General features: G+C 40.6%; 1 protein-coding gene across 1 annotated transcript in view; it reads left to right on the top strand.

Annotated features, from left to right (window-relative positions):
• LOC117352350 (tesmin-like) overlaps nucleotides 1-27,223 on the top strand; it is an 80,887-nt gene that overhangs the window by 50,581 nt on the left and 3,083 nt on the right. Inside the window, exons 4-5 of the mRNA XM_033928781.1 lie at nucleotides 4,647-4,784; nucleotides 8,255-8,364. Of these exons, the coding sequence (XP_033784672.1) occupies nucleotides 4,647-4,784; nucleotides 8,255-8,364 (248 nt within the window). The remainder of the gene's footprint in view (nucleotides 1-4,646; nucleotides 4,785-8,254; nucleotides 8,365-27,223) is intronic.

Raw genomic sequence — 27,223 nt, 5'->3', positions numbered from 1 at the left:
GGAGGCCAGCGAAGAAGAGCAGAGGGACAAGCTGCCATTTCAGAACAGGTAGGCAGAAGTGGGAGAACGGGAGGTCAGGGGGGAAGCCGGAAGACAATGCAACACTTCCTGGACTGACCATCACCCCTTGCCCCCTAAAGCAGGAGCACCAGCGGCTGGCCAGCAAGAGGCAGCGCTGCCACTCCTGCTTTAGGGGGCAAGGGGGGGAGGGTCAGTCACCCGAATTCGGGAGGCCGATTTTTTACCCAAAAAAAAAAAAATCAATTCACTCTAAGTGAATCGGTGAATTGATTCGAATCGGGCAGCACTAGTAAATACAGTAAACACATCATGAAGAAGGGGAACAAAATGAAATAAAATAAAGATAACTAGAATGAAGGGGAATGAAATAATTGTTGTGTGCAATTGAGCAGGGCTGCCCAAGTCCGGTCCTCGAGATCTACTGGCAGGCCAGGTTTCAGGATATCCACAATGAACATGCTTGAGAGAGATTAGCATACCAAGAAGGTAGTGCAGGCAAATCTCTCTCATGCATATTTATTGTAGATATCCTGAAAACCTGGCCTTCCAGTAGATATCGAGAACTGGACTTGGGCAGCCCTGAATTAGAGTATCAAGAAATATCAATGTTGCCAAAAAAGATGTGTATAAGCTATGCGAAGAAGCAACTGAAGTGCAGATGTTTTTGGAGTTCATAAAAATACACTGTAATCAACCTCTGCATTCAGACCATTAGGATGTATATGTTTTCAGATCATGAATTAGGCGCTGTTCCACTTGTAGTAGTGTAGTGTCCAGATCTCCTCTCGGATTTGACTTAAGAATCTTGTATACAAAAATTTTTAGATCAGAGATGGTATGATTAGTTGTATGGTATGATTAGTTGTATGTGAGACCAGTGGTGCTAACATGGTGAGACCTCATCTAGAATATTGTGTACAATTCTGGAGACCACATTATCAAAAAGATGTGCGGAGAATTGAGTTGGTTCAGCGAATGGCCACCAGGATGGTCTCAGGACTCAAGGATCTCCTGTATGAGGACGGCTGGGTAAGTTGCAGCTGTACTCACTCGAGGAACGTAGAGGGAGAGGTGACATGATCGAGACGTTCAAATATGTCACAGGCTGTTTTTAGGTGGAAGAGGATATCTTCTTTCTTAAAGGACCTTCGGCGACAAGAGGACATCCGTTGAAAACTCAGGGGTGGGAGATTTCATAGTAACACCAGGAAGTATTTCTTCACCAAAAGGGTGGTCAACAATTGGAATAGCCTTCCATTTCAGGTAATTGAGGCCAGCAGAGTGCTGGATTTTTAAGAGAAAAATGGGATAGGCATGTGGGATCGCTACAAGGAAGAAATTAGGGGGTGGGTTAGTAGAGTGGGCAGAATTGTTGGGCCATGGTCCATTTCTGCCGTCATCTTCTATGTTTCTAATACCACGTCTGATGTTACTCTGGTGTTTTAATCATCCTTTTGTTCTTACCAATGTATAATAATGAGCACGGACATTGGATAACATAGATGACTGCATATGTATTGCAGTCCTGAAGAGTGGTACAATTTGTATTTCTTATTGGTTGTAGGATGAATGAACTCCAAAATTTCCATGCAATGTACGCATACTGAGCAGCGCCATACTTAGTGTGACCCACGTTAGTGTCTCCTGACAGTCGTATGCTATTTGTGGAATTTGGGAACCTTGATAGAACCAATCTTTCCCTGAGGTTTTTGTCCATTGGAGAATGCTATAACCAAATTCTTGTCTCTGAAGCATGCGTAGCCCTCAGTATTTTCCAATTGCTTTGAATGATTTTCTGTATATCCCTGATTGAAAACTGTATCTTAAGGTGCAGACCATAACAGGTTTCATTCTGCAAGATGGTAAAAGAAGGTCCATCTCTCTTTCTGCATCTGGCCCTGGTGTATTCTTCTGTATAACGGCTGGTGGGTAGCCCGGTTTTCTGAACCTCTCTGCCATGTGCTGTGAATCTTGTTCAAAATCCGAGTTGAATGTGCATATTTTCTTAGCCCTTAAAATTGTGAAAATGATAAATTCTTTTTCAGGGACGGGTTGTGATTACTGGTATAATGTAAACAGGCATTCCGATCAGTAGGTTTACGGAACACCCTGGTAATGAGGTAATATCTGTTTTGCGAATAAGTAAATCCAGGAAGCTGATTTCTTCTGGAGCCATGTTGATCTGAAAAGTTAAATAGGGATCTCATGTGTTAAGCCATTCAAAAAAACACCAATAGACTTGCTTGGTCGCCGCGCCACAAGATGAAAATATCATCTATGTATCATTTGTAAAAGTGGATGTTGTCTTTAAAGGCATGGTCTTTGAGATATATTTCTTCAAAGTTTGCAATATAAAGATTTGCCACATCAGGGGCCATGCTGGACCCCATGGTGGTACCAGTAATCTGCTGATATTTGTCCTGAAACTTTATGAGGTTAATTAATGTTTTTATGACATGTTTTATGTTATTAATATAGATATATTCTCTACATATTTAGTGTCCCCTGAAGAAAGCGTTTTCATTAGCGCCGAAACAGGGACCCTTGTTGGGACTCTTAACTTTTGCACAATTTAATAAAGACCCAATATGGTTGATTTAGACATCCACCTTGTCTTTCTCCTGTTTGTAAAGAAGGGTATAGAAGTACACGGAGAGAAGGAAGGGTACAGACGTGTATATGATGGACTGAGGGTGGGGGGAGGGAAAGAAATAATGGATCTAAAAACAGAGGAGAGGGAGAGAGATGGTGGACAATGCGATGGAGGGAGAGAAGGAACAGAAAGGGAGAGAAGTTGAACACAAGGTATGGTGTGGAGGGGGAGGGATAGATACTGGATAGGAGGGTAATTGGGAAGAGAATGGGAGAGATAGTGGACCCTGGGGGGGTGAGTAAGGAGGGAGAGATGCTGGATGAAAGGGTAATTGAGAAAAGGAGAGATGGTGGATCTAGGGATGGAGACAAAAAAAAGAAACATGCCAGACCTCTGGGGGAGGGAAGGAAAATGGAAGGGAAGGACGGAGATGGAAGATGGATAGTTAGCACAGAGAAAGAAGAAAATGACAAATAGGCAGGAGACCCTGGCAAGTGAGTTATCAGAAAACAACCAGAGCCTGGGTCCAATAATTACCAGACAACAAAAGGTAGAAAAAATAATTTTGTTTTCTGTTTTGTGATTACAATATGTCAGATTTGAAATGTGTATCTTGCCAGAGCTGGTGTTAGACAACAAGTGTGAACTAGGACATAAAGAGAGAGGAAAAGTCTTTTTTTTAAATTTTGTTTACATCACAAAGCCAGTGTGGGGTTGGAGAGGTTGTAACCCTGTACTTCTACTAGGACTAAGGGGTCTTTTTATTAAGGTGCACATTTAGTGTGCGCTAAATTAGTTAGCGTACCTTAATTAAAGGACTCCCTAAGTATCTTAATAAAAAATTTGGCCCACGACTTAGCCTATGTTTTAGATTTCGACCCCTTATATGATTGAATTTGACACCCCTGGTTTAGTGTGATGGCGTCTATCAGTCTTGGTTGAGGCTGGATTTAATGATGGTGGCTACACCTCCTCCTCTAGTGTCAGTGCATGAGCAGGCTAGCACTTGGTACCCTGGGGGCAAAGCATACCCAGAGTAGCTCCATCATTGTCTATGAGACAGGTTTACGTAATCAGGAAGATGTCCCAGTTGTTGTCTACGAAGAGGTCATTTAGCATGATATCTTTGTTGTTTACCAATCTTGCAGTTACTAGGGCAATTTTGAGTTTTTGGATGTGGGTATGGATAGGCTAAGGTAGTGGTGTCTGTAGGCTAAGGATTTGCCTCGAGGGAGATGACTCAGGTCACTATATCTACCTTGACCTTTGACGACTGGATGGGGAATACATGCTGGCAAAGAGAGTTTTTGCCACGAAATAGGAGAGCAGAGTTTGTGGCATCGGTATTAAAATAGGATACTTCAAAACCTACTACAAGGTTAGTTTTAACAGTACATTCAGGTAGAGTAAGCTCTGCGGTAGTTTCTATAGTTACTAGATAACATAGCATAGTTACCATTGTAAGATTAAGGTCTATGAGAACCCAACTCATATCTACAGTACAGTTGTGTTTTATACTCACTGTCTCTTGGTCCATACAAAAGGGCCTCTCTTTGGCAGGGCCCACTAGCAGTACAGGCCCACCTTTAAAGGGCCAATGAGGAGGCCTGGGAGGCAGCGGGTGAGGTTGCCCAGTCAGTGGGGAGAGGAGGGATGACAATCTGTCTCCCTACCTCCTCTCCCTGCAGGGGCTGTGAAGCGGTGGTGCCCGGAAAAACCAGGTGGCAGGGCTGATGGAGGAGGCCCAGGAGGCAGTGGGCAGGACATCACTTTGGCCACATGGTTGTCAAGATGGTGGGGAGAGGAGGGACAATGATCTGGCTCCCTACCAATCATAGCTTTCCAGATTTTAGTTTTAAAATTAGAAACATTTCTGCAAATGCAATTGCATGACTTCTTAGTGTAGAAATGCATGAACTATTATCTCAACAAAAAGTGGTTCAAATTTTTTTTCACGTTAGGAGTAGACTGTTTCAGATGGCAGTGCAAAGAGCATCTTTATAAAGCTTCTTTTCATTGTCCTTTTTTATAGACTTACCTTGACAGAAATCCAGAAGCTTTTCAACCTAAGATTGGGAAAGGGAAATTGGGGGATATTAAGCCACGACATAACAAAGGGTGCAACTGCAAACGCTCAGGCTGCCTTAAGAATTATTGTGAGTGCTATGAGGTTAGTAGTGAAAAATTTTATTTTAGAAATTTGGCTTAGATTTGTTTTAATCAAAAATATTTTACTAAGCATATGCTATTGAGGTGATTCAGTTAGCATGAATGTGAAACTCATAGGAATACGAGGGGGTTGCTGAAAAGTTCTCAGCCTAACCAACAAAGTTGGGGCTGTCTCCATCCAGCAATTTTCCCACTTTTTTCATTTCATATTTTTCTGACGGAATGAAAAAAAGTAGAAAATCACTGGCTGGAGACTGCACCAACTTTGTTGGTTGGGCTGAGAACTTTTCAGCAATCCCTGATAGTGCTAATTGGCAAGGCTTTGTCATTTTACATTGCTGTGTTATAAACACTAAGCTCCCCCTGTCGGCAATTTCTTCATATCTATGAAAACACGTAGTTGTTCAGGTGAAAAAACAAAACAAAACATATTTTGTCCCCAAATACTTAATAATAATGCACTTACAGGGGTAAGCAAAAGAAAATTCCCACCCAGATTTACCACTTCAACTCTCATAGAAAGAAATAATTTCCAGCGCTCTTGCGTCTGTCTGGTAACATCTGGTTAAATCCAAACTTTTTTCCCCAAAAATAATACTTGAGGGTTACGAAAGTATTGTCTAAGTAAAGCAGACATGTCAATTAGCATGGCACACTCTGAAGCCTCGGTTATTGAGGTCTCAAGGAAATCTGTAAGATTCAAAACACCATCTGATGGACTCTGGATACCTTCTTCCTGTGTGGCTCCCATGATCTTTAATATAGTAGATACGATTGACTGGTGGAATACAGTCAGAGGAATAGTTGAAAACTTCAGTCAAAAAATTTTCTAAACATTTCCATAGGAGTCACTCCTAATGATTTTGGAAAATTTAACAAGCGAGAGTTGAGCCGACAATTATAATTTTCCAACTGTTCTATTTTTCTATTAAGAAGAATTTTATCTTTAACCAATCCTGAGGATAAAGATTGGAGATCTTCAACTTTTTCTTCCATCTGCTTAACCTCTGAAGTTAATTGCTGCTTAGTTCCTTCAAATTTTTCAGATAAGGAATTAACAGTGCTTACAAGCATTGTTAGCTCCTGAGAAGATTTATCAACTGAAGAGTTGAACTTCAAGAGAGCATTTCATATGCTCTCTAATGTAACCACTGGTGATGATCTTGCTGGGGGGAAGGTAACCACCTTCCCTTCCAAATCCTGTTGTTCAACCAAGACTTCCACTGCTTATGCCCCTGCAATTGGGGTCTCCCTTGGGAGAGAAAGTTCGTGGGGCTCCCTCAAATCAGCTGCAGGATAGTCTGGGCGTGGTGGATGAACAGCTGCTGGAGGAGAGACAGAAATCTGCCAGTCCGATACCTCGGCTCCTCTTCCCTCCGAAAAATGCCAGACATCCCTCTGGCATTTGGTCTAGAACTCCCAGGTATGGTTGTGAAGTCCAAAATAGAGCGTTGAGTAGGGGTTGAGGTCCGAAGTATAGGGGAATCAGTCCGGATTGTCCCCATACGCTTCGAATGCGGCATTAGTATTTTTTTTTTTAAATGAAATTGAACTACTGTGTAGATTGCAGTCAGAGACGCCGTCCCAGGGCTGCCACCATCTTGGATTTCCTTTCTCTCAGGTCAAGTCTGTAATATTATTACTCTCAAATTTTAATCAGTTAGTTACTATTTTTCTCTAAACTTTTATATTAGGATGTACCCATTATAAATCTAAGTGTATTCGCTATTATAAATCTAAGTGTATTCGCTATAATAAAACCCTTAGCGCGCATGCACACTTCAATCTCTGTGCACCGTGCTTCGTGATCCATGCCGCGCATACACAGTGTCTGCCTCAACTGATTTCCTGCCCTGATCTCCAACGCTGGCTGACTTTCTGCCTTCTAAATACACTGCCACTGCCGGGACGCCTCTTCTTCTCACCCCCGGACCAGCAGCGGCAGCAGCTGCGATTTAATCAAGCAGCTGTGGGGCATTTGCTAGGCTGGCCCACTTCGATAATGCAGGGCCCTATGATATGATAGCTTAGTAGATCCCTAAGCTTAGTAGATCTACCTCTTGTTGTCTGGCCATTTTGTTTTTCCATCATATTGGTCCCAGTTTCTCTTTCTGATTTTTCTATGTCTTTTACTAATTTTCTTTCCAATGTCTGCTGTCCATTTTTTCTCTTCTCTCTTGTTCCATTCCCTCCTTATGCCTGTCTCCAACATATTGATTTTTCCCATTCAGCTTTCTTAACTTTTTCTTTTCTTTTTTGCCTCTGTCCACTCAAATCTTGCCCTCTTTCTCATCCTTCTTTTTAAATTTTCAACTACTTCTCAATTCTCCATCTCCTCTCAGTCCCTAGCTCTCCCATTTCCCTCCTTTCCCAGCTTCCTATTTCCTCCTTACTCCCCATTACTCACATCTCTTCTCCTCTCTTCCTGTGGTCCAACATTTTGCTCCCTCTCTTTTCTGTTGTTCTTCTTCCTTCCCCCCTTGATGCTGAACAATGAGCTGGAAGGGAAAAAAAAAGAGATGCTACATCTCTCTCTCCCTTCCATCCCCAGATTCAACTTCTCTCTCTTTTTCTTCCCAACTAACCCCATCCCATCTCTCCCCCCCCCCATCTGCCTGCCCCCCCCCCCAGATCCACAATTTCTCCCTTTCTCTTCCCAACAGTTCTCCCTTTAAGTATCTCTTTCCCTCTTCCTCCATACCACCCCAGGTTCAACTTCTCTCCCTTCAGAACATTGCCCACCATCTCTCTCTCTCTCTGTCTCGTCTATTTCTGGCCCCATAAGCTCTCCCCTCACGTCCAATCTGGCACTGTATTTAATATCCCCCCTTTCCTAGTTAAACAAACAAAAAATAAAACAAAAAAACAGTTAGTCCAGGAGGCTTCCTTGACCCAGCATGTCCTCCCCATTCTCTCTGCATGGTCCTATGTTGCCACCACGCTGAAAAATGGCCTGCGACAATGCTCCTGGAACTTCCCCTTCTCACAGCCCAGCATTGCTTTCCTTCCGTGCCGGTCCTATATCGCCGTCACACTGAAAAATCTGCTGGCCTCGGCAGTGATTCTGCAACGTTGCCTGTAGCTCCCCTTCCTGCTTTTCTGTCTGCCGTGGTCCACCCAGGAAGTTGCATCATTGGAGACAACCATGGCAGGAAGGGGAGCCACAGGCAACATTGCTGAATCACTGCCAAGGCCAGCAGATTTTTCAGCTTGACAACGATATAGGACCAGCACACTTAGAAGCTTGATTTGCGTTTAATCAAATTTTAATAAACTTGAAACATGCTAGGCTGTGAGAAGGGGAAGTTCTGTGAGCATTGCCACAGGCCACATAAAATGGCCAGGTGGGCCGGATTCGGCTCAGGGACTTATGTTTGACACATGTGGTCTAGAACTTTTACATTTGAATGAGCCCTCTCTACACCTATCTTAATACAAGTAGTTTCATTTACTCACTTTTTTATTTGCTAGGCTAAAGTTATGTGCTCTTCTATTTGCAAATGCATTGGATGCAAAAATTATGAAGAAAGTCCAGATCGAAAGACATTAATGGACATGCCACACTATTCTGACACTGGAAGGTAAGCATTTGAATTTTGAGGATGTATTTTGAAATTATCGTTGATTTATTGACATTTTTAAAATATTTTCATTTTTATCATAGTACAATACAGTTTATAGATACAATCTTCAGGGTTGATTCACCATTAAAAAATTTTTGGTCAATAGTTTGTATTTACTGTATATATCCATTTAACATGGTATATTTTGCTAATCCAGCTTTTTGTTCTTATTGGATTCCCAACAAATAAAACAGAAGTCAATGCATTGAGGGCACCTAGATTAATTGTGTAGAAAGGCATATAGACACCTATGCATCTTTATAAAATACCAGCACAAATCTTGCAGAAATAGTTCCCAGATTGAAAACACAGGTAAGCAGATGTCATAAATGTTAGTGCACAAAGTATGCATAATCACATTTATTTTTAGATAATCCCTGGAATAAGTTTTACACAGGAAATCCAATACAACAGCACTTAACTTTAAAAAAAAGGAGACTATGATAACATGAGGAGAACGGTAAAAAAGAAACTTAAAGGTGCAGCTGCAAAGGTCAAAAATATACATCGGGTATGGATGTTATTTAAAAATTCCATCCTGGAAACCTAGACTTGATATATTCCATGTATTAAAAAAGGAGGAAAGAAGACCAAATGGCAGCCAGCATGGTTAACAAGTGAGGTGATGGAAGCTATTAGAGCTAAAAGAGAATCCTTCAGAAAGTGGAAGAAGGATCTGACAGAAAATAATTGTAAACAACACAAAGAATGTCAAGTTAAATGCAAGGTGCTAATAAGGAAGGTGAAGGGAGATCTTGAAAAGAATATTGGGCTTGAAGCAAAAACAGTAAAAACTTTGTTAGGTATAGTAAAAGCAAGAAACCAAGAAGAGAATTGGTTGGACCTTAGACAACCGAGAGATAAAAAGGGTTCTCAGGGAAGACAAGGTCTTAGCGGAGAGATTAAGTGAATTCTTTGCCTCGAAAGGAAGATGTGGGAGAGTTATTGGTGCCAGAAATTGTATTCAGTTCTGATAATCAGAGAAACTCATGCAAATCTCTGTAACACTGGATGGTGTAATACAGTGGTGCCCACACTTTTTTGGCTTGTGAGCTACTTTTAAAATGATCAAGTCAAAATGATCTACCAACAATAAAATTTTAAAAAACACAAAGCACACTGTACGCAGAGAAAAACGTTAATTATATTATATATTCGGGGGTTTTTTTTTCAAAGAGGTCATGGCACATGACTTTAAAATTTGCAATGTCACCTCAGTGGCAACTATACAAAAATAGACAAATATACCCCCTCCTCTTTTACTAAATTGCGATAGTGGTTTTTAGCGCAGGGAGCTGCACTGAATGTCCCATGCTGCTCCCGACACTTATAGACTCCCTGCGCTAAAAACCACTATTGCGGTTTAGTAAAAGGGGGCCATAGTTAGGAGATTTCAATATTCATTTTGAAGACCGGAATAATAATTACACTATGGATACTCTTTCTCTCTTTAATGATCTAGATTTATATCCATTATTAACTGTTCCAACACATCAAGCCGGTCATACTATAGATATGATTATAACCTCTCTTGTTACTAAAGTCAATTACCAATTAGACTCTTGTCTTCCAATTCCTTGGTCCGATCACTTTCTTATATCAATTTCTTACTTAACTTCTTTGACGAAAACAAATACAGTATCTCAAACTATTACATATAGAGATTACAATAGCCTATCATTAGAATTAATTGTTGATAATTTTAATTTAACCTCTCTGGACTTAAATACTCATTCCGTAGAAGAGCTCTTACTTCAATGGAATTCCTCTACTAAACATTTGTTAGATTCTTTAGTTCCACTTCAAATTAAAACTATTTCAGCAAGAAAAAAAGCTAATCCTTGGTTCACCTCAGAACTTTGCCTAATCAAAAAACAACTTAGATCATTGGAAAGACATTGGAGAAAAAATAAGAGCCAGATAAATTTGGATAAATTTAAAGAGCAATCAAACATATATAAAAATAAAATTAATCAGGCAAAAATGAAATTCTATTCTAATCAAATTTTCAAAGCCAAAAATGTCTCCACGCTTTATGCCATTCTTAAATCTATTTCTCCTACTTATAAAAAACACATTCCAGTTACTAATTCAGTTCCCTCTGCGCAAGAACTTGCCAATTACTTTTTAAAAAAGATTAAAGACATAAGAGAAAATCTTTTAAAAACAAAAGCCTCTACTTCAGTCCCCGACATAGAACCTAGATCATCTTTGTCTGCTAAATGTTCTCACTTTAATCTTCCCACTTTAGGAGAGCTAGAATCTCTCATAAAAACTATTAATAATAAGGGGACTCAGGCTGATACAATTCCTCCTTTTATTATTAAAATATATTTTACAATCTTTGGCCCTTTAATATTAATTTTGATTAAAGAAAGTCTGAAGCAAAGTATCATGCCATCAGATTGGAAAAAAAGCCATTATTCGTCCTATTTTAAAAAACCCAAAGACTAGCACTGAAGAAAAATCAAACTATAGGCCCATAGCTAATATTCCTTACCTAGCCAAATTAACAGAAAAGATAGTATATAATCAAATTTCAGAATTCATAGAAATGACAAATGTCCTTCATCCTAATCAAACAGGCTTCAGACAATATCACTCCATGGAACACTCCTTGATTGGCATGACTTCTTCCATATTATATCATCTTGACCATCATTCATCTGTCCTTCTGATCTCAATTGATCTTTCATCGGCCTTTGATACTATTGATCACACTCTTTTACTTAATAGACTCCAATCTATCGGTATATCAGATCAGGTACTTTCTTGGTTTCACTCTTATTTTGATAATCGCTTTTCTACAGTTAACTTTAATAACACCACTTCGGAAAGTTTCTCAGTTCCATATGGAATTCCACAGGGATCTATCCTATCTCCTCTTTTATTCAATATTTTTCTTGCTCCCCTCATGACCCTCTGTCAGTCTATTGGTTTTACCGTATTCGCATATGCGGATGATATACAACTTCTTCACTCCCTGGATCCCAACAGTTCTTCTGAAATAACTAATATTAATACCAAACTTGAACAGATTCATCATTGGCTCGAAATAAATAGACTAGCTCTAAATATTGACAAAACAAATGTATTGCTATTCCCTTGGAAAGACAATTTTACTCTTTCCTGTCCAATTATTATTAAACAATGAAAATCTCAGCACTTGGTTAACTTAAATGGAGACTATTGTATAATTCAGTCCGTTAAATGCAAGAAATTATCTTACAAATGTGCCTCACTCCATTTTAAACTCTTTTATTCACAAATTTTTTTGTATTTCATAGATCCTCAGAGGGCCACCACGCACTCAAATGTATTTCATAGTGCGGGCTTTATGCACCCTTTCGTCACTGGACCTGATTTTTTAGTTAAGTGTAACATTTTAGTGTTATGACTAAAGTATAGGTATTCTGAAAGTACTTAGCTTTTAGTTGACGCTAGTCGGGAGGGTAGAAACATAAATGTCCAACATGTTTCGCCCGTCTGTCTCACAGGGCTTTATCAAGGCTCCCTCTCCCGTTCAGTAACAACTTTCTCCAACCACTGCGTCATTTTCGTCAATGACGCAGTGGTTGGAGAAAGTTGTTACTGAACGGGAGAGGGAGCCTTGATAAAGCCCTGTGAGACAGACGGGCGAAACATGTTGGACATTTATGTTTCTACCCTCCCGACTAGCGTCAACTAAAAGCTAAGTACTTTCAGAATACCTATACTTTAGTCATAACACTAAAATGTTACACTTAACTAAAAAATCAGGTCCAGTGACGAAAGGGTGCATAAAGCCCGCACTATGAAATACATTTGAGTGCGTGGTGGCCCTCTGAGGATCTATGAAATACAAAAAAATTTGTGAATAAAAGAGTTTAAAATGGAGTGAGGCACATTTGTAAGATAATTTCTTGCATTTAACGGACTCAATTATTATTAAAGGCATTTCTTTGAAACTTATTCATAAGATCAGGATTCTCGGAGTTATTTTTGATGAAAAACTAACTTATCACGATCATATTAGTCATGTCGTGAAATCTACTTTCTATAGTCTCCGTCAAATTCACTCAATGAAAAAATTTCTATGCCCAAAATCCCTGAATATATTGATACACTCCTTAGTTATTTCAAAGATTGATTATTGTAATGCCTTATTTAAAGGAATAGCCCAAAAAGAAATCAAACGCTTACAAATTATACAAAATGCCTCGATTAAACTTATTGAAAACGCTAAGAAATTCGATCACGTTACGCCTTTGCTTGGGAAAGCACATTGGCTGCCGGTTACATATCAAATAATATACAAATTAAATTTGCTCACTCTCAAATCTATAATTTTTAAAACTCCAGCATTTATTTATAAACTTTTAATCCCCTAAAATACTTAGAGAGTATTACAATCAACTGAACAACACTTATTAGTTGTTCCGTCGTTAAAAGTTATTGGTACACGACGTCATTCCATTTTTTCAGTTACAGCTCCTCTAGCCTGGAACGCCTTGCCAATTTATTTAAGAGAAGAAAGAATTCTAGATAAATTTAAGAGCAAACTTAAGGGACTCCTTTTTAAAGACGCTTTTAGTGATTAATTGAATTTTTTCTTTTCTACATTTTATATTAAATTTCTTCCCCTTTTCCTAATGTTTTTAACCTTAATTGTTTCTTTTATATTGAATTGTATTTCTCCCCATAATTTTACCCTTCTTTGATCATATATGTTAATCAGTCCTGTTGCTTATGTTTAGTCATGTGATTTTATGTTATGTACTTTTATGATATTTTAACATGTTTAATATTAAGTCTTTTTAGTTTGTATGTTTACCCTAACTTTGTATTTATAGCTGTACATCGCTTAGAACCTGGAATAGGCGATCTATCAAATCTTATAATAAACTTGGAAACTTGCAAAATATAGACAGCAGATATAAATTCTCAAAACTGACACATTTTGATCACAAAATTGAAAATAAAATAGTTTTTCCTACCTACATAGTAACATAGTAACATAGTAGATGACGGCAGATAAAGACCCGAATGGTCCATCCAGTCTGCCCAACCTGATTCAATTTAAATTTTTTTTTTTTTTTTCTTCTTAGCTATTTCTGGGCGAGAATCCAAAGCTTTACCCGGTACTGTGCTTGGGATCCAACTGCCGAAATCTCTGTTAAGACTTACTCCAGCCCATCTACACCCTCCCAGCCATTGAAGCCCTCCCCTGCCCATCCTCCTCCAAACGGCCATACATAGACGCAGACCGTACAAGTCTGCCCAGTAACTGGCCTAGTTCAATCTTTAATATTATTTTCTGATTCTAAATCTTCTGTGTTCATCCCACGCTTCTTTGAACTCAGTCACAGTTTTACTCTCCACCACCTCTCTCGGGAGCGCATTCCAGGCATCCACCACCCTCTCCATAAAGTAGAATTTCCTAACATTGCCCCTGAATCTACCACCCCTCAACCTCAAATTATGTCCTCTGGTTTTACCATTTTCCTTTCTCTGGAAAAGATTTTGTTCTACGTTAATATCCTTTAAGTATTTGAACGTCTGAATCATATCTCCCCTGTCTCTCCTTTCCTCTAGGGTATACATATTCAGGGCTTCCAGTCTCTCCTCATACGTCTTCTGGCGCAAGCCTCCTATCATTTTCGTCGCCCTCCTCTGGACCGCCTCAAGTCTTCTTACGTCTTTCGCCAGATACGGTCTCCAAAACTGAACACAATACTCCAAGTGGGGCCTCACCAATGACCTGTACAGGGGCATCAACACCTTCTTTCTTCTACTGACTACGCCTCTCTTTATACAGCCCAGAATCCTTCTGGCAGCAGCCACTGCCTTGTCACACTATTTTTTCGCCTTTAGATCTTCGGACACTATCACCCCAAGGTCCCTCTCCCCGTCCATGCATATCAGCTTCTCTCCTCCCAGCATATACGGTTCCTTCCTATTATTAATCCCCAAATGCATTACTCTGCATTTCTTTGCATTGAATTTTAGTTGCCAGGCATTAGACCATTCCTCTAACTTTTGCAGATCCTTTTTCATATTTTCCACTCCCTCTTCGGTGTCTACTCTGTTACAAATCTTGGTATCATCTGCAAAAAGGCACACTTTTCCTTCTAACCCTTCAGCAATATCACTTACATACATATTGAACAGGATTGGCCCCAGCACCGAACCCTGAGGGACTCCACTAGTCACCTTTCCTTCCTTCGAGCGACTTCCATTAACCACCACCCTCTGGCGTCTGTCCGACAGCCAGTTTCTGACCCAGTTCACCACTTTGGGTCCTAACTTCAGCCCTTCAAGTTTGTTCAACAGCCTCCTATGAGGAACTGTATCAAAGGCTTTGCTGAAATCCAAGTAAACTACATCTAGCATATGTCCTCGATCCAGCTCTCTGGTCACCCAATCAAAAAATTCAATCAGGTTCGTTTGGCACGATTTACCTTTTGTAAAGCCATGTTGCCTCGGATCCTATAACCCACTAGACTCAAGGAAATACACTATCCTTTCTTTCAGCAACACTTCCATTATTTTTCCAACAACTGAAGTGAGGCTCACCGGCCTGTAGTTTCCCGCTTCATCCCTTTATGAATAGGGACCACATCCGCTCTCCTCCAATCCCCAGGAATCACTCCCGTCTCCAGAGATTTGTTGAACAAGTCTTTAATAGGACTCGCCAGAACCTCTCTGAGCTCCCTTAGTATCCTGGGATGGATCCCGTCTGGTCCCATCGCTTTGTCCACCTTCAGTTTTTCAAGTTGCTCATAAACACCCTCCTCCGTGAACGGCGCAGAATCTACTCCATTTTCTCGTGTAACTTTGCCAGACAATCTCGGTCCTTCTCCAGGATTTTCTTCTGTGAACACAGAACAGAAGTATTTGTTTAGCACATTTGCTTTCTCCTCATCACTCTCCACATATTTGTTCCCAGCATCTTTTAGCCTAGCAATTCCATTTTTTATTTTCCTCCTTTCACTAATATATCTGAAAAAATTTTTATCTCCCTTTTTTACATTTTTAGCCATTTGTTCTTCCGCCTGTGCCTTCGCCAAACGTATCTCTCTCTTGGCTTCTTTCAGTTTCACCATGTAGTCCTTTCTGCTCTCCTCTTCTTGGGTTTTTTTATATTTCATGAACGCCAACTCTTTCGCCTTTATTTTCTCAGCTACTATGTTGGAGAACCATATCGGCTTCCTTTTTCTCTTGTTTTTATTGATTTTCTTCACATAAAGGTCCGTAGCCATTTTTATCGCTCCTTTCAGCTTAGACCACTGTCTTTCCACTTCTCTTATGTCCTCCCATCCTAACAGCTCTTTCTTCAGGTACTTTCCCATTGCATTAAAGTCCGTACGTTTGAAATCTAGGACTTTAAGTATCGTGCGGCCGCTCTCCACTTTAGCCGTTATATCAAACCAAACCGTTTGATGATCGCTACTACCCAGGTGAGCACCCACTCGAACATTAGAGATACTCTTTCCATTTGTGAGGACCAGATCCAATATCGCTTTTTCCCTTGTGGGTTCCGTCACCATTTGTCTGAGCAGAGCCTCTTGAAAGGCATCCACAATCTCCCTACTTCTTTCCGATTCCGCAGACGGAACATTCCAGTCCGCATCCGGCAGGTTGAAATCTCCCAACAGCAGAACCTCCTCTTTCCTTCCAAACTTTTGGATATCCACAATCAGATCCTTATCAATTTGCTGCGATTGAGTCGGAGGTCTGTAGACTACACCCACGTAGATAGAAGTTCCATCTTCTCTTTTCAGAGCAATCCATATCGCTTCTTCCTCTCCCCAGGTCCCTTGCATTTCGGTCGCTTGGATATTGATCTTTACATAGAGAGCTACTCCTCCACCTTTATGACCATCTCTGTCCTTCCTAAAAAGATTATATCCCGGTATGTTTGCATCCCATCCATGCGATTCACTGAACTATGTCTCTGTGATAGCAACAATATCTAGATCTGCCTCTAATATCAGGGCTTGCAGATCATGAACTTTGTTGCTTAGACTGCGAGCATTTGTGGTCATCGCTTTCCAGCTATTTTTCAGCGATAATCTCCTTTTTCGTATGGATTTTTGTGTCGTTTCACTTTCCGTTGCAATACTAAGAAATGAGTTGCTGATATTGCTTATGTTGCAGCCTTTACTACCATCACATCTTTTCTTTTGCCGGGGGTGGTCTCTATAATTGTCCTTCGTACATACACCTTCTAGTTTAAATACCTAGAAAAATATTGTCTAAATTTCTCTGCGAGGTTTCTTTTTCCTGCTGTAGTAATATGTAGCCCATCAGTGCAATATAGCTTCTTGTCCTTCCATGTATTTCCCCATCCTCCTATGTACCTGAAGCCTTCTTGATGACACCAGGCTCTGAGCCATCTATTAAAGTCCTTAGTTGTCTGGTGATTTCATGAGTCTCTGGTTACACTTCCTTCTGACTGTGTATCCAATCTTTCTTTCTTTCTTCCTCCTGCATGCTTCCTCTCCTCCAGACCTCATCCCAACCAACATCTCTCTCTCTCTCTGTCCCTCCATGAGTCCAACTTTTTCTTCCTCGCTCCCTGCCCCCTCCCCTTTCCTTCTTTCTCTCTCTGCCCCTTTCTTTCTTTGTCTTTCTCTCTCCCTGCCCCCCTTTCTCTCTCTTTCTTTCTTTGTCTGTCTTTCTTTCTCTCTGCCCCCCTTTTCTTTCTTTCTTATCTCTTCCAGAGAAGGCAGCACTGTTAGTTGGTCAATGGAGGAACAGCAGATTGTTAAGTTCCAGGAAGCATGAAGCTCTGTGTCTTTCTTTCTCTTTCCCTGCTGCCCCCCCCCAAGCTACCATCTTTCTTTCTCTCCCTGCCCCCCCAAGCCACCACCGCCGCTGCAGATTTCTCCCTGCTTCACCAACGCACAAAAGCCAGGCCCGTGAAGTCACTACACAAGCGTTCCCCCCGACGTCAATTCTGATGTCGGAGAAAAAATTCCGGGCCAGCCAGGCAGCAATTGGCTGGCCTGGAACTTCCTCTCCAACATCAGAATTGATGTCGGAGGGGGGGGGGGGTGGAAACACTTGTGTCGTGACTGCATGGGCCTGGCTTTTGCGTGTTGGGGAAGCAGGGAGAACACAAAGGCAACATGAGTCTATCGCAGAGCCCCTCGTGTTGCCCTTGAGATCTACTGGTCGATCACGATCAACCTTTTGGGCACTCCTGGTGTAATGGGTCAATTTGACAAATTGAACAGTAGCAAATTGCCTGGATCAGATGGTATAAATCCCAGAGTACTGAATTGAAAAATGAACTTAAGAACTATTGTTAATAATTTGTAATTTATTTTTAAAAACCAGCATAGTACCAGAAGACTGGAGGGTAGTCAATTTAACGCCGATTTTTAAAAAGGGTTCCAGAGGTGATCAGGGAAATTATAGACCAGTGAGTCTGACGTCAGTACCAGGCAAAATGGTAGAGACTATTATAATGAATAAAATGACAGAATATATACATAAGCATGGATTAATGAGAGAAAGCCAACATGGTTTTAGTCAAGGGATATCTAGCCTCACCAAATCTACTGTAGGGTTGTTTAATTTTTGATAGGGAGACTATGATAAAATGAGGAAAATGGTTAAAAAAAAGAAGCTAAAAGGATCAGTTGCAAAGGTTAGGACTGTAAACCAGGAATGGATGTTATTTAAAAATACCGTTGTGGAAGCCCAGATCAGATGTATTCCATGTATCAGCAAAGGTGGAAACGAGAGCCAGTGTGGTTAAAAGGTGAAGTAAAAGAGGCTATCGGAGCCAATAAAACATCCTTTAAAGAATGGAAAAAGGATCCGAATAAAGAAAATAAGAAGAAACACAAGCACTGGCAAGGTGAGACAGCTGATATAGTGTATCTAGATTTTCAGAAAGCTTTTGATAAAGTTCCTCACGAGAGGCTCCTGAGAAAATTAAAGAGTCATGGGATAGGTGGCAAAGTTCAATTGTGGATTAGGAATTGATTATCGGATAGAAAACAGAAGGTAGGGTTAAATGGTCATTTTTCTCAATGAAGGAGAGTCAACAGTCGAGTGCCACAGAGATCTATACTGGGACTAGTGCTATTTAACTGATTTATAAATGATCTGGAAATTGGAATGACAAGTGAAGTGATTAAATTTGCAGATGACACTAAACTGTTCAAAGTTGTTAAAATGCATGCAGATTGTGAAAAATTGCAGGTGGATCTTAGGAAACTGAAAGACTGGGCGTCCAAATGACAGATGAAATTTAATGTGGACAAATGTGAAGTGATGCACATTGGGAACAATAACCTGAATCACAGTTACCGGATGCTAGGGTCCACCTTGGGGGTTAGTGCCGAAGAAAAGGATCTGGGTATCATTGTAGACAATACGATGAAACCTTCTGCCCAATGTGTGGCGGCAGCCAAAAAAGCACACATGATGCTGGAATTATTTTAAAAAGGGATTGTTAACAAGACTAAGAATGTTATAATGCCCCTGAATCACTCCATGGTGCAACCTCATTTGGAGTACTGCATTCAGTTCTGGTCTCCGTATCTCCAGAAAGGTATAGTGGCGCTAGAAAAGGTTCAAAGAAGAGCGACCAAGATGGTAAAGGGGATGGAACTCCTCTCGTATGAGGAAAGACTAAAACAGTTAGGGCTCTTCAGCTTGGAAAAGAGACGGCTGAGGGGAGATATGATTGAAGTCTACAAAATCCTGAGTGTAGTACAAGTGGATCGATTTTTCACTCCGTCACAAATTATAAAATCTACGGGACACTCGATGAAGTTACAGGAAAGTGCTCTTAAAACCAATAGGAAGAAATTTTTTTTTTTACTCAGAGAATAGTTAAGCTCTGGAACACGTTACCAGAGGATGTGGTAGAGAGCGGATAGCGCAAGGTATGGACAAGTTCCTGGAGGAAAAGTCCATAGTCTGTTATTGAGAAAGACATGAGAGAAGCCACTGCTTGCCCTATATTGGTAGCATGGAATATTGCTACACCTTGGATTTTGGCCAGCTACTAGTGACCTGGATTGGCCACCGTGAGAACGGGCTAGTGGGCTTGTTGGACAATTGGTCTGACCCAGCAAGGCTATTCTTATGTTCTTATGCTGCAGCTTTGACAGGCAGGCAGGGAATATCCTCTGCAGCAGCCAGGCTGCGTACCCCCAGTGTTGAGAAACTCTCACTATTGTCTGGATGTTTTCTCCAGACGGGATGGCCACTTTGGCCAGAGTATTACAAAATTTATTCTCCTAATTTGCCAACACTCCCACCATCCCATTCTGGTTAGCTTGGAGGTCACCCATATGTGAGAATAGGCTGCCTGCTTGTCCTGGGATAAAGCACAGTTACTTACTGTAACGAGTATTATCCAGGGACAGCAGGCAGCTATTCTCACAACCCACCCACCTCCCCTGGTTGGCTTCTCTGCTAGCTATCTGAACTGAGGAGACGCGCCGTGCGCTGGGCGGGAAGGCACTCGTGTGGCTGACTCAAAACTTCTGGTTTCTACAAGCAAGTCTGCTTGCGAAGCTTCCGCATCCGGGCTCCGTCGGTGACGTCATCCATATGTGAGAATAGCTGCCTGCTGTCCCTGGATAACACCCGTTACGGTAAGTAACTGTGCTATCTCTTTCATTTGTCTGACTCTGGCCTCAAATCCACTTCCATTAGAATCCATGTTAGTGCAATTGCTGCTTTTCATCAACCAGTGGATGATAAATCTCTCGCTATGTATCTGATGGTTTCCCGATTCATGAAAGGACTTTTCAGTGTCAAACCACCCCTCAAACCACCTCCAGTGGTTTGGGACCTTAATATGGTACTTGCTAGATTGATGAAGCCTCCCTTCGAACCAATGTCTTCAGCTCATCGCAAATATCTCACTTGGAAAGTGTTTTTCCTCATTTCTCTGACTTCTGCTCGCAGAGTGAGTGAACTTCAGACCTTAGTGGCGGATCCACCATTTACAGTATTCCACCATGACAAAGTTGTGCTTCGCACTCATCCTAAGTTCTTACCAAAAGTCGTCACTGAATTTTATCTCAATCAATCCATTGTTCTTCCAGTTTTTTTCCCCAAGCCTCAGTTCTCTTCCTGGAGAATAGGCCCTTCATACTCTGGACTGTAAACAAGCATTGATTTACTATTTGCAAAGAACTACATCACATAGATTATCTCCCCAGTTTTTTGTCTCTTTCGATCCAAACAAGTTGGGGCATCCTGTTTCCAAGCGAACACTCTCCAATTAGTTGGCTGTTGCATCTCTTTTTGTTATGCCCAGGCTGGGCTGCAACTGGAAAGTTGGGTCATAGCCCATAAAGTTCAAACTATGGCAGCTTCAGTAGTTTTTTTCCGCTCTACTCCTATTGCTGAAATCTGCAAAGCTGCTACTTGGTCCTCAGTTCATATCTTCACTTCGCATCATTGTTTGTAATCTTATTACAGACAGGATGGATGCTTTGGCCAAGCATTATTACAAAACTTATTTTTTTAAAGGCCAACTCTCCCACGATCCCATTCTGGTTAGCTTGGAGGTCACCCATATGTGAGAATATCTACCTGCTATCTCTGGATAACACCAGTTATGGTAAGTAACTTTGCTTTCTTGGCAGAAAAATTGAGCAGAAAAATTGAGTAGAATGGCCTCTCAGCACAACCACCTTACGACAGATTTTATCTACATGGGGTACTCCCTCCTATCTAAGTTTTAGAAAACTAGTAAAAACAAACTTGTTCAACCGATTTGTATTCTAATTGCTCCCTTTGCCCTATCGCTTTACTCCATCTGATTTTTACCACGATCTCTCATTTCCGCTCTGCTCTCAGCCTACTGGATTTACATTACATTAGGGATTTCTATTCCGCCTGTGCCTTGCGGTTCTAGGCGGATTACAATAAAGATGATATCTGGGCATTTCCAGTAGAATTACATTACAGGAGAAGTGTTAATTACAGGTAATAGTGAAGAATTACAGTACATTCAATATCACAGGAGATGTTACATAGCAACTGAGTCAATTTACAACTGGTGGAGAATAAGAATTACAATATATTCTAGATTACAAAAGATGTTACATGAGCTAAGTCAAGTTTCTTCGGATGGAGAGTAGCATCATTTGCCTATAAGTGGAGGTGTATTTATTGTTTTGATGATTGCATGATTGTTGGTTAATTAATGTTGATGATATGGACAGTAGGGGTGTTTAGTTTGGGTTGGATAAAGAGATTCTAATTCCCAATGGAATTGGTTGGGAACTCATTAGGTGGCGGTTTAGATTGATGGGAGATATTTTTTGAACAGTAGTGTTTTTATTTCTTTTCGGAATTCTTTTATGTCTGTAATTTCGATCAGTAATTTTGAGATGTCGGAGTCAATATTAGCTGCCTGTGTTCCTAGTAGGTTGTCATAAAGTTTCTTACGTCGAGTACCATTGAGAGGAGGGTAGGTGAAAATGTTCTGTGTTCTCCTTCTTCTGGATAAGAGATAGTAGTGAAAACGGTTGTTTAGGTAGCTGGGTGCTGCGCCGTGGGTTACTTTGAATAGGAGACAGTAGAGTTTGAATTGTGTTCTTGCTTTTATTGGTAGCCAGTGAGATTCTATGTATGCTTTGGTAATGTGGTCGTATTTGCTGAGTGAGTATATGAGTCTGAGGGCTGTGTTCTGGACGGTCTGTAGTTTTTTTATTGTGTTGATTGGGCAAGGTAGGTAAAGGCTGTTGCAGTAGTCTACCATACTTAGCATGAGGGATTGGACAATGATCCTGAATTGGTCTTTATTAAAGAATTTTCTTATTTTTCTCAGATTTCGCATTGTGAAGAATGCTTTTTGGATGATTTTATGGATTTGTGTTTGCATAGTGCAGCATCTGTCTAGTTGTATTCCCAGGATTTTGAGGGAACTCTGTATTGGGTACTTGGTTGAGTTTACTTCCAGTTCTGTTAGGGATGGTTTTTTTGTCCTTCTCTAGTAGTAGGAAATTAGTTTTGTCCGTGTTCAGATTCAACTTATGATTTGTCATCCATTTTTCTACTGTTTCCATTGTAGTTTTCAGGCGTCCTGTGGAGATGGGGTCGTGGATGTCGAATGGAAGGAGGATGGTTATGTCGTCCGCATAGCTGAATGAAGTTATGTTTAGGGCATCTAGGGTGCTGCCTAGGGAAGCAATGAATAGGTTGAAAAGTGTGGGAGAGAGGGGAGAGCCTTGTGGCACTCCGCAGGGGTTAGACCATGGTTCTGATAGTATTTCTTTTGACTTGACTCTATATGTTCTTATTTTAAGGAAGCCTTGGAACCAGTTGTGCACTTTACCTGAGATTCCTATTGCGTCTAGAATCTGGAGAAGTATGGAATGGTCCACTAGATCGAAAGCCGCTGAGAGATCAAGTTGGATGATTAGCAATCTGTTTCCTTGGCTGAGGTGTCTTCGGGCTATATCTAGTAAAGATACCAGGAGAGTTTCTGTACTGTGGTTAGTTCTGAATCCAGATTGGGATGGATGTAGGATGTTGTGGGCTTCTAGGTACATGGATAGCTGTTGTGCCACTAGACCTTCTATTATTTTGACGTATGTAGGGATAGAAGCGATTGGCCTGTAATTTGACGGGTTATTTATTAGACCTTTGGGGTCTTTCAGTAAAGGGGTTATTATGATTTCTCCAAGGTCTGGTGGGAACTGGCCTTCCCTGAGTGTGGTTTGCAACCACAACGTGTAGCTAGCTTTGAAGTTGGTGGAAGCTGTTGCTAGTAGGTATGATGGGCAGTTGTTCAGGTCGCATGAGGACTTGCAGTATTTTTTATATAGCCTGTCCAGTTCTGACCACTGGGTTGTAGGGAAGTTGGTCCAGGACCTGTCTGCTGAGATGGCTTCATCTGTTGTGGGTTTTATTAGAATATCTTCTATGTTGTGTTGTGAGTTATTGAATGTTGTTCTGATTTTGATGATTTTATTTTTGAAGTGATCTGCTAATTGAGAGGCTGTTGGTGTTAGGTTTCCCTGGGTGGCTAGGCATGGTTTGGTATCGGTGAGGTTTCTTACTAGGTTGAAAAGTTTTTTTGTGTCTGGTTTGTCGGTGCCAATGAGATTGGAGTAATAGTCTTTTCGTTTTTTCCTTCAGTTTGATTTTGTATTGCTTGATTTGGATTTTCCATTCTGTTTTGGTGTTATCTTGTTTCTGTTTTTTCCATGCCCTTTCTAGTTGTCTACATTTCCTTTTTAGATGTAGGAGTTCTGTGTCAAACCATTTGTCTGATTGTCTACATATTTTATTTTTTGCTTTTTAGTGGTGCTAGTTTGTTCAAGGTCTGTTCGCTGAGAGACCGCCAGGTATTTATGAATTCACTAGGGTTACTGGAATCTATTGCAGGATCCACTGCTCTCCAGAATGTGGTGGGATCGATTTTCTGTCTGAACATAATGCTTGTTTTGGGAGGAGAGGGTTTATTTTTATTATGCTCCCAGTTGATGGTGAAGTTATATTTATAGTGGTCCGACCATAGGGTGGGCTGCCAGGCGCCGTTGGTGATTTTGATATGTTGTGTGTTGAGATTAGGGGATGAGTATGCTGCAATATCGAGTTGGTGACCTTTTTCGTGTGTTGGTTCTGGGTTGAGGATCTGGTACGATAGGGTATTGAGGTATGATAGAATTTCTACTACTTGTTTGGAGGTGTGGTCTTCTAGGTGGAGGTTTAAATCTCCGAGGATCAGATTATTTGTAGAGGAAAGAGAGTTCTGGAGGATGAACTCTTCTAGTTCTTGTTTAGTGGTGTTCCATTTTCCTGGGGTGATGTAGCATAGAAGGCAGTTTAGGTTTCCTGTCAGTGTGTTATCTGAAAGTTGGCAGGCTAGTAGGTCTAAGTGAGGTGTGGAGTGCTTGGCTAGGACTTTGATGTCTGTCCAGTGCCCCACTCTCGCTGATTGTTTGCAGCAGGCTCCTACTCCCCTTATTCCTGTATCCGCTTCATGTACTTTATACCTTCTTTGTACCTATTTTAACTGATTGTCCAGCTCCTCTTATTGTGAACCGCCTCGAACTACTATGGCTTTGGCGGTATATAAGAATAAAATTATTATTATTATTATTATTATTACTCCTGACATAGATCTCTTCACTTCCCTGCTCAACAATAAACTTTTGCATTTCTGCTCCAGACTCTATACCCATCACATTTTGTCAGATGCCTTCCTCATGCAATAGGAAAACAGATTCCTCTATTTATTTCTGTCAGTACCTCTAAATCAGAAAAATTCTACTTAAATTTTAGCAAGATCAAGGCACCATGATCCTTATAGCACATTTTTTTTGCCATATCAGATTTGATTCCCGCTCCTCCTAGAGCTCTCATCCAAGAAACCGTGCAAGTTGCAACCATTTCTAACACTACTGACATAGAATGAGGGATTCCTCCTTCTCCCAAACTCCCGCTTGTTTATACTAAAAGCATGGTTTCCTTCACTGAGCAAATAAATGCTTTCTGTTTCTTGCTGAAGTATCTGCTGTCATTGAAGCATCGAGAAAACCTTTCATTCAGTGCTGTTACCACTGCAAATAGACCAGATTTTCTTCCTGGTGTGCACTGCATTCTCTGCAACAGGTCACATGTTCATGTCCATCCATATTGGACTACCTTCTTCACCTCTCCAACTCTGCAATGGGACAAAGTTTGTCCCCATCCCTGCGGACTCTGTCCATGTTCCTGCTCCATCCCCATAAACTCTGTCACCATCCCCACCCCATTCCCACAAACTCTGTCTTCGTAGTAAATGACAGCAGATAAAGACCTGAACGGTCCATTCCATCTGCCATAAGTTATACCTATTAAAAAAATATATGATTAGATTAACATGTCTCTTCTTTGATATTTCTGGGCCGTAAACTGTAAAGTCTGGTATTGTCCTAAGTTCCAAATGCTGAAGTTGCTATCCAAGCTCACTCCAGCCTATCCAACCATCCCGTCGTTTGCAGGATATCTACCGTAAAATATGGCCAGTAACATCCTCATGTTCCATATTGGTGGAGCTCATATTGATGCCCAGCCCATCCTACACCAAATTCCATATATGGGACACAGACCAAGCAGTTCTGTCTAATACCGGTCTTAGTTCTTTAATATACATCCTTCGTTTTCTAATTAGAGATCCTCTATTTTATGCACAAGACAAATCGGGTTCTCTTTTGCAGCCCTAAGGTTAAAGTCTCGTAACACTGAAAGGAAAATAATCTCAAAAACCCGACTCAAGGTAAACTTAGTCTGAGACTTATTGGCTCCAGCTTTCTATGATAGATTCTAAAAAACCTTCCAGATTTTTGTGAAACAATACCAATGCTGTGACATTACACCTATTAAAAGTGTGATTTTAAACAATGTTACCTCTTAATTTAAAACCAATAAATGTTTTTAAACAAACTGCTTGATTTAAGAATAATAAAAAATTTATAACCCACTATACCTTAACTGTTCAACAAAGAGAATCTGCCAGACACAGATGAAATACAAATGGAATTATATAACTTACATGGTTGGGTTTCTTTAGCCAAAATTGTTATACAAAAGAGATTTCACAGGTTTCCTTAAACATTTGATAAGACAATGAATTCATAAATAGGGCACTGAGGGTTTTGCTCCAGACACTAGCCTGGTAAGCTAAAGTTTTGTCTAGGAATCTTTTTACAATGCATCATTTTAGTGTAGGAAAAGAGAATAGAGAAATTCTCTGCATGGGTCAAAGGTTTGTAGAGAATACAAAGTGGTTGACAAGATAAATGGGAGCAAGTCCTACCAGTGTTCTGTAGCACAAACATGCAGGTTTGAAAATAATTCTGGCCTCCACTGGCAGCCAATGTAATTTCCTGTAGCATAGGGGTAACATGATCCGATTTTTTCAACCCAAATATCAAACGTACTGCAGAATTTTGAATGATTTTCAATCTCCTGATAGTTTTCTTGAATGATCCTAAATAAATGTTACAGTAGTCCAATGTGCTCAAGGCCAAAGATTGAACCACCAATCTGAAGAATGAAAAATCAAAATAAGGTTTTAATGTTTTGAAAGTTAAAGATTGGTCTAATGTAATGCCTATAATTTTTATTGTGGGACTGATAGTATAGTTCATTCCATTTATCAGAAGAGAAGATTCCGTGATTTTGTTAGATGGACTTGCAAGGAATATATTTGTTTTTTCAGAATTCAATATAAGTTTGAAATCTTTAGCCCATTTTTCAATGAGATTGAATATAGTGTCATATAAAACTTTGTTTCTAATGAGAGTGTGATAAAAGGAACGATTGTGATGTCGTCAGGGTAAATATATGTTTGTAAATTCAGTTTAGATAGGTTAAAGAGAGAAGGAGACAGTGACAACCCCTGTGGAATGCCACAGGAGTTAATCCACTTCTTGGAATATATTTCCTCACTAAAAACTTGATGTCTGCGGTTTTTTAAGAAACTCCTGAACCAATTCAGAACCTGACTAGAAATTCTTATGGTGTCTAAGCATTCAAGCAAGATGTCTAATCTAATCTTCCATTTGTGAGTCGCACAAACCTATACAAGCTCAAGGCGACAGATCAAAGAGGAAGAGGGAAAAGGAGTAGCGGTGGGGGGCACAGAGAAGCAAGGGGAGGGGCCTAGAAGGAGGGAGTGCTATACAGAAGCTGAAACAGTTAATTGTCAAAGAAGTGGGTCTTTAGGTTTTTCCTGAATGCAATGTAGTTTGTCTCCTTCCTGATTGCTACTGGAAGGTCATACCAGGTTTTTACACCCAGATAAGTTAGCATAGAGTAGAAAATTCGCTTGTAGTGGAGGTATTTTGTGGATGGTAGG

This window comes from Geotrypetes seraphini, chromosome 19 (assembly GCF_902459505.1).
Source record: "Geotrypetes seraphini chromosome 19, aGeoSer1.1, whole genome shotgun sequence".
Lineage (NCBI taxonomy): Eukaryota > Metazoa > Chordata > Amphibia > Gymnophiona > Dermophiidae > Geotrypetes > Geotrypetes seraphini.
The sequence above is the reverse complement of the archived record's forward strand: the minus strand, read 5'-3'. Positions and strand labels throughout refer to the sequence as shown.